This window comes from Rhea americana, unplaced genomic scaffold (genome assembly GCF_003343005.1).
Source record: "Rhea americana isolate MKP2758 unplaced genomic scaffold, rheAme1 scaffold_132, whole genome shotgun sequence".
NCBI classification, from domain to species: domain Eukaryota; kingdom Metazoa; phylum Chordata; class Aves; order Rheiformes; family Rheidae; genus Rhea; species Rhea americana.
The window spans coordinates 2,190,526-2,205,730 of NW_028185395.1; the positions used below are offsets into that span (position 1 = coordinate 2,190,526).

Here is a 15,205-nt window from a genome sequence, read left to right on the forward strand (position 1 = left end):
CGAAGGTATAATGCTCAAAGGTGCATGAACTAAAGTGGTGTGTGTGGGATTGTTCTACGGATAAGAAACAGATGGAGGAACAGCTGGCTGCTATTTCAGAGCTATGTATTTGTGTTACCACTCACCTCTGTAGCATCTTGATCAATTGTTCAAATTAAACTAGAGTGAAGGTGTTTTATACTTAGACAAGCAAGTAAATCTCTTCTCCTTTGGTGTTTTCAGTCCCTGTTTCCCTATGTGGTCAGTGCTTGCTCAGCCCCGTGCCAGTAACTTACAACCCTACTGGCCAATTTTGCTGGTGCATTACTCCATCACCTGCAGAGGCTTCCGGGGAATGGCAGGGTGATGAGGAGGTACAGGGAGTTCTGCCTGCCTCAGGTGCCGGTGCAGGTCCAACTGAAGTGCAGGATGAACATGTGGCCAGCTCACTTACCTGCATGCGAGGTTTTCCTGTGAGGGCAGTGTTGACCTACCTCCTCTTACACAGAGACTACTTTTACTTCAGCTTTATCTTTTCAGTTCTGGTCCAGTTTACTCTCCAGCAATATGACTAATGCAGCAAGTGAATGATACGTGAAACTTTCTTTCCTTTGCACATCCCTTTTATGTTACTAGCTGAAACACTGTCCTTGGAGCAATTGCAGATTATTACCTTACCTTCACCTTTTGGCAGTCTGCTAAAAAGCAAAATGGATCCTGATATCTCGATGTGATATGTAGAAGGCCAATGTCACTCCCAGGTTCACCACTGCAGAGCAGTGCTCACTATTTCAGCAGAGAGGCCAAAGGCTAACAAGGCAGGAAGAACAGCAGACAGTTCACAGGATCAGGTTCCACCCATGAGTAGGGTAAAGGCATTCCTGCCCCAATATGCTGCTGCTTGTGGCACCAAGCCACAGCTGTAGTGCTAAACGGGAAGCTGAACAAGCAGAAAAGCAAGGTAGGCCAGGAGCAGTTTTAGCCAGTACAGCTACCTAGAAAAACATCCGGGGAGCCACGAGGTTAGGCTTGAGTGAGAAAGTCAGCTGGATGTGAACATATTGCAGGCACTGAAATAAGATGTGCAGAGGTCCTGTGCCAACCTCTCTTATCTGTGGCAGCACTGGCACTTATCACATAACAGGCTGAAGTAGATATTTACCAGTCCAGTCAAAACAATTGTCCCTTTTTTTTCTGTGTTAATCTTATGCCCTTTGGTGAGTTGAATCTGTTAATCTTGGGCGTCAGATGAGAACTCAGGACTTTGATGGTTGAGGATAGGAGCGCACAGTCAGGTTTGGCACCTCCTGCTTTTCAGGCCAAGGTGCTGATTAATTTTGCCTAAACTGAAAAGTGAAACTTCAGTGCATCACAGCAAAACAGGAGCCTGTGACAGATCTCCAGCCTGCAGCTTCCAGGCTCTTTTCCAAAAGTAGTGCCTTTTTCTGCCCGGACTCCTCCTGCCAGAGCTCCTTGGCATGCCCAGGGAGTGTCCCATTTGTTGTACTCCCCTCCCCCATTTTGAGCGTTGCATTCGGATGATTGCACATACTCCGTTTTTGAAAAAGGAGGCAACGCTTTTTCTAGCTGTTAACGCACTACCTGGTGGCACTGATAAGACTGAACTGTCCTCGGCTATGGAGGTGCCCCTCCTCACAGATGCAGGGAAAATTACTGGGTATAATCTGCTGTACCGGCTGTGGAGATAAACAGAGGACTTAGTCCAGAAAGCTGCTTTACAAAAGCAATAAATTCCCTTTGGAAAAAAATATGTTGCTGATGGAGGTGCCAGGTAAAACTGGAACTGTTCGAGCTTTTCACATGAAATATCCCTGAAGACATTCTTTAGTAAGAAAGATTTACCAGAAATATAACTCTGAAGAGGTAAGTGACTGTAAAAATGGCCACGGAAGGAAATCCAGGGTTTAGCTTTCCCTAGAGAAACAAATTCATCATGAAACAAAGCTAGCTTGCTTTGGAGGCAGTAGCTCCTCAAGGAGTGAGAAATGGACTTCTTTTCTGGGAATTAAAAGAGTAACTCTAGCAGTGGAGCTAGTCAGCTCCCAGTTTCATGTCATGTCCTAAGCAGTGGTCAGGATCCCATTGCTTCTGGTGAAAAGCAGAGAACCACAGGGGGGATAAGAGAGAGAAAAGGGCTCAGAGGATGACTTGCATTTGACTAGTGCATCCATGAGGTCTGTAGTTGCATGGATCAGAAGCCAAGAGTAACCAAAGCTGTCTCTTACTCAGCCTGGTCTAACTCTCCATGCAGATGCAAATACTGGCAAAACAGAGATTCATATAAGAGAGGCATCATCACAAATGGCAGCTCAGTTCAAGTATGAAGCTCCTGTGTGGTCTAAGGGGTTGGAAAGAAGAAGCGCACAGCATGTGAGGTGAAATGGGGAGCTGTAGGGGTCCTTTAGTGTTCGTCATGGGCTCGGCCAGCTGAAGCTGCAGGGCCTGTAAAGCTGAAAATGTGAGAAGGCTGTAGGTTCTGGGAGATGCTAATGTGGTGTCCTACGGCACTGCTATTCCCAACTGTTTGCCTCAGGTTGTCAATTCAGAGGCTGGGGAGGGAAGGGGATGAAAATGGAAACGAGGGACTTTGAAATAGGAGAGGGAGGGATAGGAAGGGTGACCTCAGTGCAGAGAGGAACCCAGAGGACTAGTGATATGGCCTCAGCCCTGGACAGCTGGGAGGGGGAACAGAATGAGGATGATGAGAATTTCTGAGGGGAAGAAATCTAACCCCTGCCAGTGTGAAAAGAGCTTGGCCTACATAAGCTACTGAGTATACCGACCTCACTTACTTCAGAGTAAAATCTATACAGCAAGACTTCCAGGCATTTCTTGCGGCTGCCTCAGGACGCTTCATATGAGTGAATTCTCTAGGCCTTGTTTCCTCCTACAAGCCTTCTTAGCCATTCTCCGCATGGTTTCCAAGATAGCAAGGGAACTAGCAGGCAGGTAGGCAGGCTTTCTCTGCCCCAGGTGCTTCCAACAGAAGAGCAAGATGACATGGAGGCACAGGCCAATCTGAGGTCCTGGCATCACTTGTGTCTTACCTCCTTGTGTCTGCAGGAACTGTGGGCAGTGCAGGGTAAGGAACCTTGCTTTAAAGCATGACATCGTATTAGCTGTGATTGCAGCAATTTAAGCACCAAAGCAATGCAAGCTGAAGATGGGATGGCACATCTGTAAGATGGGACCGGATTCAGGCCAGAAGCACTCTGGTCGAGTTTCTGTAATGGGATTCAAAAATGAATATTTTAAATTCATAGAGGATCTTGGTATTTTAAGGCCCCTGGCTAAGTGACTCAAGCTACCTCCACTGAGTTGCTGAATAACATCCATTAAAAAACTCAGGGCTACCTGAGAGTGGTATATAACAGATCCTGTTGGTGCTGGCTTCCAGGGGTTCCCTTTGGAGGTTGGAGAGCTGATTGAGGAGGTGAGGTTCAAGGGAGTTACAGGTTGCCCATAGCAGAATCCACTGGATCACAGGAGAACTCTTACTTGCTTTATCTAGAAATAAAGCACAGCAGTGTCTGAGGCCACTTGGCAGCTAAAAATCATAACAAATTGTTCAGCAGGAAGAGGTGGAGTGACCTGGAGCCAAGGCTTTGTTTGCGGAGCATCTCTTCTGGCTTGAGGGTGCAAATGAATGAGTAACATTTCCGTGACAATTCAGGATTAAAATTGTCTTTGTATCAAGACCTGCATGCCTCGCTGGGCTCAAGGCCAACTCTAATGTGGAGTAGCTCCAGGGTCTTGGGTCAGCCTGCTGCAAGAGGGAGCTGTGAGAAGTGGGCCCTGGCCCCCTTTGGTCAGGAGTGGCATTTATCTCAGGCCTTAGTTAGCTCAACCTTGTTCCCTGCTGGAGTTACACTGCAGCCATGCCCATGCCCAGCCTTTCACCTGGCTGCCACCACCAAGGCCCCCAGCTCAGCCTCAGAGCTACCTTGTCCCCATGGCCATGCCTGGTAGGCCCAGGCTTGTGGGGAGCCCCAGTCATCATCTCCAGCCTAGCTCTGCTTGCCACCTCCAGGCACTATGGGATGGGCCTGGTTGGGAGGCCCTTGCCCTCCTGCTGTCAGCAACTCTTGCTCCTCAGCCTTGCTGGGTGTCTCCTGCATGTCGCACCCCAATGCTTCCCTCTCCCTCTTCTCCACCCCCTGCATGTCCTCACCCTGCACTGTCCCTGTTCTGCACCAACGTAAGTGTTGTACAGCAGCACAGTGAACTGGATTGCAGACCAGGTCCAACCGAAATGTAACTTTTCTCCCTGCCATTCATTACTTTTTAAGTGAAATCCATTCTCCTGGTCTGTTTTTCTAGGTATCCTAAATGGAGTAGGCAGTTTATGGAGGAGCTGGAAGGTTGGGGGGCAGGAGGGAAGACCAAAGGCAAGGGTCACTTATGTGGGTACCACCAGATATGAGATGCTACTACATCAAACAGAGGATTCTATAAAATGGGATCTACCTCGTGCATTTGTCAAGGGCAGGAGGAAATGACTGAGAAGAGCCATATGCCATGGCTAAGCCCAGCTACAGCTTTGCTCTGTGCCCAATGTCTGGGTCAGCAGCAGTTATAAAGCTGGAGGACGGCAAGTGCAGAAGAATGTACAGTACCTGCAAGGTGGTGTGGCAGGAAGGAAAAACACCAGCCACTTGTGCCCCACTGGGTTATTTTTTAGAAAAATTCTGCCAATTTAGGGGCAAAACTAGGTGCTATTCACACTGCAGGTTAACTACTCTGTTACTAGTAAGCAGTACAGCCTAGCTTGTCTAAACAAATGCATGTGCTTCTTTCTCACTTCCAATTCTCAGGCCTTTGAAAGTAGCCTCTTCTTTTAACAGTGACTAGCCAGATTTCTACACTCAAAGAAACAGGGTAAACAGCTAGCATGCATGCTCAGAATATCCCTGTATTTCATGCAAACTAGTCTATACCAAATAGTTCAGATCCACTTGGAAAATGAAGGGAAGCCAATGTGCACGGTGGGACTGATACATTTGGGACACATCTGGATTTGTGAGTTTGCTGGTCAGCTCCATGGGGCAAGCACAGCGGTCCGACCTGCAAAGACGTGGGAGATGCATGTGCCTTGGATTTCTTCCTGTTTCCTCATAGGAAATATTAACAATTTGTTCCTTCTCTCACCTACATCTAGAGCATAGCTCTCCCTGTAATCACTAGTAGTGAAAAGCCCAGCAAGGGAGACACATCAGACACACTGAAAATGTGACTGTGTGGGTTATACAAGCAAATATCAAACTCTTCTAAATTGGATGGGTGCAATTGACTTCTTCAAGGCAGTAATAAAAATGTAATAGTAGTAAAAACTAAATCATTTCTGATTGTTGGGCTGTAACAAGCTTTCTCCTTGCTAGCATACCTCACACAAAGAACCCTGCCAAGCTTAGGCTATTTATGAAACATGACACTTCTCAGGGCAGTGGGGTCTAATTACAGACAATTATTTTTTTAGCTCATTTTTGGTAAGATTTAAATCATGGTGAGGACATTTTCATAAACTCTGTATTTTTGACAAATTACTTTTACCATATTTCAGCCGGAGTAGTTTTTACATTTGGCATGTTAAACAGGTAAAAAAATACGTTTAACAGCAGGTAAAATCTTTCTTTTTTTCCAGTTTGCCTCTACAATTCAGATCAACGAGCAGGTATTGTGACCCAACTCACTTCCCCTTTCAGACTGACCAGTAGTGGTTTTGATCCCATGTTCTTACAGCAGTATGTCTTCATCTGAGAGGCAAAGAAAAGTCAAAAGCCAAAGAAGGCCATCCTGCTCTGAATCATCTGCTGGGCCTTCCTGGAACATTGCTAACCTCTCTTCTTCTGAAATCATACAAAGCCTCACCATGTTGCTTCAGCTGCTCTGAAAAAGCTGTTTTGATTATTAAAATGCAAGAGATGATAGAAAAATATGGGAGGGTAAAACATGGATTTCTCCCTCTTTAAATAAAGAGTGTTTGAAAAACTGATTGTCTTCCCTAGGAGAAATCCATCTGAAGGATGGCTCAGTGGTCATGAAAGATCTCTTCTGTTATGCACTCAGAAAAAAAACCCTGAGTGCTACATCCCTTCCAACCCCAGTGAGATGAGTATTATGAAGTTTCCTGTGCAAGGAGTTTTTCAGATGATATTTTAAAAGTAGATGCTCTCTCCACTGTGCACAGCAATTAAATCTTCTGTAATACCTTCTTGCAAGAGCAAGGAATTAAGAAAATTCTCTAAACAAAGTATTTTATTTCAAAATGAGCATCCCTCCTTCCAACTACTCACCTAAATCTCTTTTTCAGTTTAGGTTGAAAAGATCGTATGCTCCCATTGCTTTCAGTTTGGTCACTGAAAACAAGAATCTTATTTTTAAATGTGGTTTTACTTCAAGCATGTGCTGCTTCACAGGCTGCTTCAGAAGGTAGCCAAAAAGAGATGGCTGGGTTATTCTGTAACCGGAAAATGCAATTCTTACTGAATTTAGGATTATTTACAGCTTCTTTAAGAGAGACCTGCATGATCTGTGTCACATCAGATAGCTCACAAGATTTTTCTACAATGGATTAGCTCTGGCAATGTTTTCCAAAGATTTCATTTACTGCAAAAAGACCAAAGGTAATGTAATTCCTGTGCTAATACTCATAATCGTCATGTCTTTGAAAGGTTTAATTCCAAAATAAGCATTCCAATTGCATTATTGTCACTTGATTGCCTGAATAGCAGTGAAGTTTCCCTCATGACAGTGTTGTGGGTGAGCACAGCCCTAGTCTGGGCCAAGCGTCTGTGCACTGTGTTGGCTGCAGGAAGGAGCGAGGAAGTGAGGCTCCCACATTCCCCTGGGACTCATCCTCTTCAGATAAATCTGCACTCAAATAATTTTATAATTGCACCAGCCAGCATTTGGGAATCACTCTAGAGCTGTAAATATTTAGTGCTCTTGTGTGACTTAATAATAATCATGAGGAATCAGAGTTAGCATGAGAAAGATGGAGATTCATGTCTGAAGGCTACCCTTGATTGCCAAAGGACATAGAGAGTTTACATCAAGCAGCACCTAATTCTGTATTTCATTTATGTTATTATTTACGCCTGATTCAACAAAGCACATGTTGATGTAAGCTGGATTTAAGCAGTGGTTTAAGTATGAGACCTGAAATGAGATCAAAGTGAAATTCTGAAAAGATCCCAATATTGCTGGGGGATGGGATGAAAGCACTTAAGAAGATAAGTGTAAGTAAGATTGAACAATAAATTGCTTATCTTCTTAATATCCCTATCATTTAAGCTTGGAGAGCAGTCAGATGCTGGGCCTAATCAGGTGCAGGGCAGGACCAATCAGCACCTCTCCACAGAATGCTCTACTGCTGCTCATTGGTGTTCTCTATCACATGGATGCATATAAGCTCATAGCTGAACTGCAGGGAAGGTACTCGGCTAATACACTGAAAGCGGTAAGTATGGTTTATCTATTACTGATCATGCTTCTTTCCTAATAGCAAACTACATGGGAGCAATGCCTACTAATCAGATAATATTGTTATCATGGAAAGGCTTTAAAAAAAATAAGAATACTGTAGCCTCTGTTTCTGAGCCTATTTAAAGGCTGACTGTGATTTGGGGAGTGTCTGTGTTTTCAGCAAGATCGGAACATATCTGAAAAGCGGGGAGGTTCTGACTTTGCACCATAAGGTCAGTTGGGTGGAGTAGTAGGTTGCCCACAGTGGTTGTGCAGTCTTCGTCCTTGGAGATTTTCAAGACTAACTAGGCATAGCTCTGGTCTGAACTCAGTGTTGACCCTCCTTTGTGCAGGAGATTGGACTGGAGGTGTCCCACAGTCCCTTCTAAACTCGGTCATTCTGTGATTTTGTTGACAAATTGCTTTTGCCTTTGTCTTAGTGAGAGAAACACCATTTCTTTAAAATGCACTCATTTTTTAAATAACACAGGAAGATTGTATTTTGCTTTGAATGTGTACAGAAGTCTGGAGCAAGTCCGCATGGAAACTCTCTCCTCTGCTGACTTCATTTTTATTTCCATTCAGTCTGTGTAGGACTATCTGTGTTTTCTTCCTTTTCAAGTTATCAGTGCAGTCTGATAACTTAATAACTGAAATCTCTTATCTGCAAAGTACTCTATAAACATTACCCTATGCTCCTTGTCGTATATTTTTATTAAGTAGTAGAAGCTGCAGAATTACATGTTCCTACGCCCTGTGTCTCGGATTGCCTTGCCATTCCAACCAACTTGGGCTATTTCCCCGTATCTGTAGTCCATTCTGTGCTGTCTCAAACTTCTCTATATAACAGTCCTGGACTCAGAGAGTAATGGGGTCATTACAGGATACCTGAAACAAATTAGATGTATTTGACAGCTGAGCAGATGATAACTGAAGCTTCAGGCAAGGGTAGGAGGAGGATTTGGGTTTGTGCCTGGGACATAGGTAAGAGTTTCCTTAATCAAGAGAGGACATATCTCTGCTTTGTGACACAAGGTGACTTAAAACTGCATTGGAGGCAGCGTGGGGAGATGTTTGCTTTGGATATTACTCATCTCAGCAATCCTTGACTGCAGTCAGACTTTGCACTGCAATCTCATCCCTCTTTCTTTTCCTACTTATCACCCAGAGTGCATGTTAGCACGATGTAACTGTTGAAACTATCAACTGGGGAGCAGCTCATTGGTGTCATCTCGAGGCCTCAGAAAGATATGGGAAGGTCAGATTCTGCCTTCCCTTTGGTACTAGAGCTACCATTTCAGGTTGTCTACAGTCTCACATAGACATTACTGGAGTTCCTACTCTTCAGGCAGTTTTTTTGAGGATATCTTCAGAATCCTAGTGCTTTGGGGCATATCTTAATTTAAATATAAATTCAGGCCCTAGGGCACAGCTACACAGAGATCTCAGAATGATCTGTATTTAGAAGGATATCTACACGGTCACATCGCATTATATGAGGAACTAACCAATCTTTACGTAGGTGCACGAGAACTCCTCCCACAGTAATGAATGTCAGTGTTGACATGGTCAAGGGGCAGGTACTGTTTTTTGCTCTTTGGGCTTTTAGAAGCTTTATCTGTACCCACTTCGGGGGCTGAATGAATGGAAATCCTATTCCTTGCAATGTGTTTATGTTGGATGTTTAGGGAACTGAACACAGCAATGAGGCTGTAATATTATCTGAAGAAGACGAGCACCAGTAATGCTCTTCCCTCCAGGCTTGGGTACCCTGCTTGGGTATCCCCCCGTCGCTTGCAGAGGCGCACATAAAATCCTGTTCCCCACACCTCAGCAAAAAGCTGCAAATGGGAGGCCGGTTTCGTCGCATTTCCTCCCCCTGTGCTGGCTCACCCTCTGTGGCCACACTCGCAGTCCAAGGCCGCCAGCGACGCTGGCCCCTCGCTGCCACCGCGGGGGCCATCTCTCTTGGGGAGAGAGGTCTCCTCTCCCTGCTTGGGCCGCTGGTGAGCCACGACCGGGGAGGAGGTAAAGCGTGGGAATGTGGGAATGAGCCCGGGCATTTGGCCGCGTCCTAGAGATCAGAGGCCTTCCTGGCCAGGCAGGAATGTGGGGCTCCAGCTCCCGGGGGTCTCTGTGCCAGCTGGTGGCCACCTCCATCACCTGGAAAAGAAAATGTGATCCTGAGCCCAGCCCTGAACCTTTTTTTTCAGTGAATTCGGTACCTGTCCTGCCCGCCACGCGGCAAGGAGGTCAGTCCGTGCACCCAGTGAAATGAGCCGGCTGCTGCCCCCGCCGCCGCTGCCGCCATGGTGCAGCCATTTTGTGGGTGTGCACGCGTGGCCAGCTTGGCGTCGCCCTTAACACGGCGATGGTGGCCGTGCGGCCAGGCTGTGGCTGGTGCTAGGCGAGACCGGGCAGCCCCAACTCGGCCTGCAGACGCGCAGCGGCGGGTGCGGGGCAGAGCCTCCCCGGCATCTTGGTCTGAGCGCCTTCCCCTCTCCTCTTCCGCCCTGCCACAAAATGGCGGAGACGGGCATGACTAGGCCTTGGGAGCGGGGGAAAAAAATACTAGTAAACTCTTGTTTGCCAAAATTTTGGTTGGTAACCAGTGACCCCAGTTGTGAAAGCAGGCTAACTACCTCTGATACACTCCAGCTTATCATGTCTTTACCCACAAGTGACTTTTGCTCCTTTTCAGTTAATTCATTAGGTAAACAAGGATTTGCTTGGAGACACACTCTCAAGGCTGACACAAATCCTGGTCTGCAAGGAAATTAACTTTTTTTTCCCCCTCTCTTTTAATCCCTCTTGAGAAGCAACAGGTTTGGTGGCAGTGGGGAAGAGCACGGGAAGGCAAAGCATGTAGTGTGGGAGGCGCTGAAGGAGCACAAGCCCCTTTGGCCTGGCCGCTCGCTGTCATGGGCTCCGCATCTTGTTTTTACCGTCAGGGTCGCTGTGTCTGCTCTTCTTCGAGCCTTAGTCTCTGGGCCAGGTGACATCAAAGTATCAGCCTCCGTCTCTAAACAAGTTCTGGTGCCTCTGGTTGAAAAGAAAGCACGAGACAGTGAAAAGAACACAAAATCCCCAAGACTCAGACCAGAAGGTCTATTAAAAATAATTTTAAAAAAAGGACAAAATGAGATGAAAACTGATGGTTTCTTTCCGAAGCTGGTCTTTTGGTTTATGGAAGCTAAGTTAAGCTTATTGCAATGCTTGACTATGGCATTTTTCTGGTGTGTTTGTTTAATACGCTCGGGGCCGTGCTGTCCCTGTGCTCCCCAGAGCAGACCGTGTACATGGGAATGGGCTGCAGCGGGCCAGAAGTGGCAAGCTGGCTCCCTGTCACGTACCATTTTAGCACTCTGCTTTTACTCAGACAACAGTGTGTTATTAATCATCTCCTTTTGCTGTGTTTCAGGGACACTCCAGCAGCTGGAGTGAATTGTGGCCTTGTTATCCTGGTTGGTGGAGAAACTACCCAGAAAGTGATACCCTGCCCTCAAGGAGCTCCTGCCGTGCTGCTTTGGAGAAGACACTGCAAGTGGGTGAAGCCAGTAAGTGAGCAGAAGGATGGCAGAAATGGTAATTAAAGCTGCTTTTGGCCTCACGTGTTGAATCACAAACTAATCACGTAATCAGGATTCAGCCATAACAACTGTGCTGGCTGCTTGCCTGGCTGTTATTAGACAGCTGTGCTTTGTAGGCATTACGGTCAGCCCAGCTGTCAACCACAGGGCAGGGGAGTGGTTTTATGGCCAGGGATGAAGATGAGGCTCCATGTTTCTGTTGGCCTCTGATGTCTGTGCTGTACGTGTGGGCTCCAGCGTCCTCCTGTCTGCTGCCATCATTATTTCCCCTAAACGACAGGCAATAGCTAGAGTTTGTTTCCCACAGCGCCTTCCTCTCCACATAGCGAGTAGGCCTGATCCTCGCACCAGCAGTCCTCTGGATTTGTAAATGAGATATTTCTTTTTCAAATCAGTGGAAATCTGATTTGGTTCTATTGAATTTCAAAATTAAAGCTCTGTTCTCGTTATACTTGTTCTAATTGCAAAATGTACCATCATAGCAGTGTAAGAGGATAAGGCAGAATATGCTACAATTAGATAACACCAACTTTCATCATCAGTTCAAGCAGGACATAAATCTCTGACCATGACCTTACCGAGGTGCAAGGTCCCCTTATTTAACAGCAGCTGAATTATGAGCAATGCATTCTGTGAACAAGCTGGAAAAGAGACTTCCAGTTACCGAAAGTGTCTTTCTTTTCTCCATGCAGCTGACTCTTTTATCACAAAAGGTTGGCTAATGAATTGAAATTGTCCAAATTCTTTTGTAGAACTTGATGGCAAACACAGCCAAGCCAAGAAACTGATTGTAAGTGCTGATTCCATAAAAAGAACCTACAAAGAACACCAATATGAAATAAATATTGCCATAGTGAGTCACACCAACGGTCCATGTAACCCTTTATCCTGTTTCTGATATTGGTCAGTGACAGATGCTAAGAATAAATTATAAAACGAGACTCATCCTTTTCTTTGTATATGCATCATCAGCAATTTACTGTCTCCCCATAATGCAGGTACCATTAGGACAAGTGCATGTTTAAAAGTCACTAATGAACTTTACCTTTTTGAACTTGTCTAAAACTTTTCTGGTTCCTCTTGTATTTATCTCCTTTGCTTCTATAGTTGCTCTTGATAATTTCATCGTGCCTTATTCTTTGTTTCTGAGAAAAAGAAAAGTGTTTCCCAGTCACCTTCTTTAGATGTTGCAAGATTTACAGCCCACTCTCATTATCAATGATCGTTTTCAGTCTGAAGAATCCTACTTTATTTAAGCTGCTTTACTGTTGAACTTTTTCTGTACCCCTGAGCACCTTTGTTGCTTTTCCCTATTTTTTTTTTTTTTTGTTTCTAGAGATACTTTTTTTCCCCCCCACACTTTTAACAAAGACTGATACCAGAATACAAGTCCCCACTGGCACCACAGTATACATTTTCTCAAATTATTACTGGATGGTCTAAGACTTGCCTATGATATCTTCAGTGTTAGAGTAGAAAATATTCCCCTTGGCCAAATAGTTAAATACAGAGTGCCAATTTTTCTAGTGGGGGATGCTTCAATGTGCATTAGAGCAGGAGAAGACTTCCTGGAGATGGCGGTCAAGTGTTATAGTGTGGAACACTATACCACTATGTTATGTATAAGATCCAGTATACCAATACTAGGCATGTGACAAAAGAGCAATTTCCACCTCTTTATGTAGCTCTAGAACTGGGCTTTTGCAAATTGGCCATCTTGCTTTCACATTCAAAGATGGAAGTCGTTTCTTTCCTGTGGCAGTTGTTGCACATGTGCCTGCATTCACACTTCTCCTCCCAGGTTACTGTGTGTCTCTCTTTTCACAACACAGGAGCTGACCAAAACATCCCTTCTCATGAATGGCAATTGTATGGGAAATCAGGAAAGGAAAACTGACAGCACATGGATTCTTCCCAACTTGCCCAGTAAGTGCACATGGACAGCTACAACACCTGCCACCAAGTCTCCACACTCCTGTATACCCTTGTAAGTAATTCTTTTGTGCTGATTATTTCAGAGTCCAGAAAACTCAGCATCTTCCTCTGAAGATGACACATTGTGCTATTACATCAGGATGGTCATGACCAGAAGCCAGTGGTTTGACAATAGGTCTTGCTAATGATATCTTTTTCAAAAGGCATCACCCATCTAGTATCTACTCTATAGGAAGAACTTTCTCTATCCCTTTCATCTTGCAGAAGGATGTTACTGGCTTAAGATTCAGGTCTATATTTTCTAGCACACGTTCAAAAGCATCTGCTAGTTTGGGGCATCTCATTTTAGAGGAATCAAGATGGACAGACACCAGAGGTGGCATTCAGCCAGGGAATTATTCACTTCTGTAGAAGGTACTTTGTGAGGTCTGTTGTTACACAAGAGAAGCAAAGGCACTCCAGATTGCCAGGCACTTGTGGAGATGTTGTAATGGCTATCTTGGCTATAATGTAATGTATACATACAACTCAAAGCTATTGCTCCCCATCCTTTCGTACAACAGAGTCAGTAACAGTTATTCATTCACTAACTGAAGGGCTGCAGTTCAGCTACCCTTGTTCATTTGAACAGTCTGAGGCAATATGTGAGAAGAGTACAAAGTATTAGCAATATCTTTACTCACTGATAGACATCTTCACAAAAACTGATTACCAGGTGCTGGGCTCTCATGTAGGGAGAAAATGGCACCAACAGAGGTTGCCCACTCTGTGCAAGGGAAGCAAGTGTGCAGTGTGAGCCTAAGACAGTGATTATTATGAGCCTGCTCTTGTCCTCCCAACAGCTGATTTCCTCCCAGAGTGATGTAAGCTCACTGAAGTGCCAAGTCTAAATGAGAGGTTCTTTAACAGCCCTGCAAACTAAGCCCAGACAAGCTATTAAAGATAAGCCTATTCTTTAAATGTCAGGGACATGTCTCTGTTTTGCTAAAGATGTAAAACAGGAATTCAACTTCAGCATTTATGCAATTAGAGCCTATGAGAGGTGCGGCATCACTCTGTGTGGATGCCTGCCAGGTAGGAGCCAGCTGGGAGATCTTTGTGTTACGTGCCACCTGAGCAGGTAGGAGAGCCTTGCACAACCAGAGCATGGCTCGTTAGGATATGCAGAGCCTGAAACAGTTTCCAGATCTGGTCCTTGAAGGAGAAGTGAGCTCCACAGTTGCAAAGTTAATGTAGCAAACATGCATCCAATTGTTCACCCAATACAAACCCTGCAGCTAGGACCAGAGCCATGACTGCTGAATCTAGCCACCTAAGCTTTGACAATGGCTAGATCTGTCCTTCACACTGAGGTAGTCTCTAGTCCAAACTTTGTATGGTCCTCAAGTGGTAAACTTACAGAAGAGCACACTATAAGAAAGACAAGTGCTCCTTGCTGTCTGATCATCTGTGAATCTCTAGTTGGGCAACTTCCTTTGGCCCTGAAAAGGACCCCAAGGAAAGCTGTTATTGAATCTCTTCAAGGCAGTGGCATTAAGCAATTAGCTTTCTTTTTAAGAAACACCATGACTCCTGCATCCAAAGTCTATTTCCCAGCCTGGCCCCTTCTTATCTAAATGTGAGAGGTTGTAGAGCTTAACAATCTGCAAGAAGAATCAGCCAGGGCACTGCTTTATAGAGCTCACGTGTTCCACTATTTAAGGCTGACTCTCCTCGCAGAATTCAGGTGTGGTGAGATAACCCCTTATGCAGGAACAGGCATTCTGCAGCTCCTGAAACTCTGCTGACATTTCTTCTAAGCTTGCCAAGCTGAGGTCCTCCCAGACCTGAGCAAAGCATACTAACCAGGCTATCCCTTGCAGGATTCAGGAGGGGCTTCAACCCCTTCACAACACAAAATGCTTTGGAAATGTAGTCCCTTGAGTTATTGTGAAAGCCTAGTGAGTCAAGACAATCAGCTCTTTTCAGTCAAACTTGCTGGTGTTTCTCAGGGCCTGGACACTCAGGCTTCTCAAATCTGCCCCCCTTTGGGGAAAACAGGAATGAGGTAAAGTCTGCCAAAGTCTTTGTGATCAACACTGTACAAGTGTGTCCTTGTGTCTATTCACTTTCAAAACAGCAAAGCTTCTTCCTGAAACATAGCCCTTTATATAGCACCATATAGAAAATACACACTGACGACACAGCACCTGGACACATCACGCTGTGTTTTTTTT

At 45.2% G+C, this 15,205-nt stretch overlaps 1 protein-coding gene across 1 annotated transcript in view; it reads left to right on the forward strand.

The window, feature by feature from the left end:
* Positions 1–11,037: 11,037 nt before the first annotated feature.
* LOC146599810 (cystathionine beta-synthase-like) overlaps positions 11,038–15,205 on the forward strand; it is a 27,724-nt gene continuing 23,556 nt past the window's right edge. The window contains exons 1-2 of the mRNA XM_085297887.1: positions 11,038–11,049; positions 12,887–13,041. Of these exons, the coding sequence (XP_085154013.1) occupies positions 11,038–11,049; positions 12,887–13,041 (167 nt within the window). The remainder of the gene's footprint in view (positions 11,050–12,886; positions 13,042–15,205) is intronic.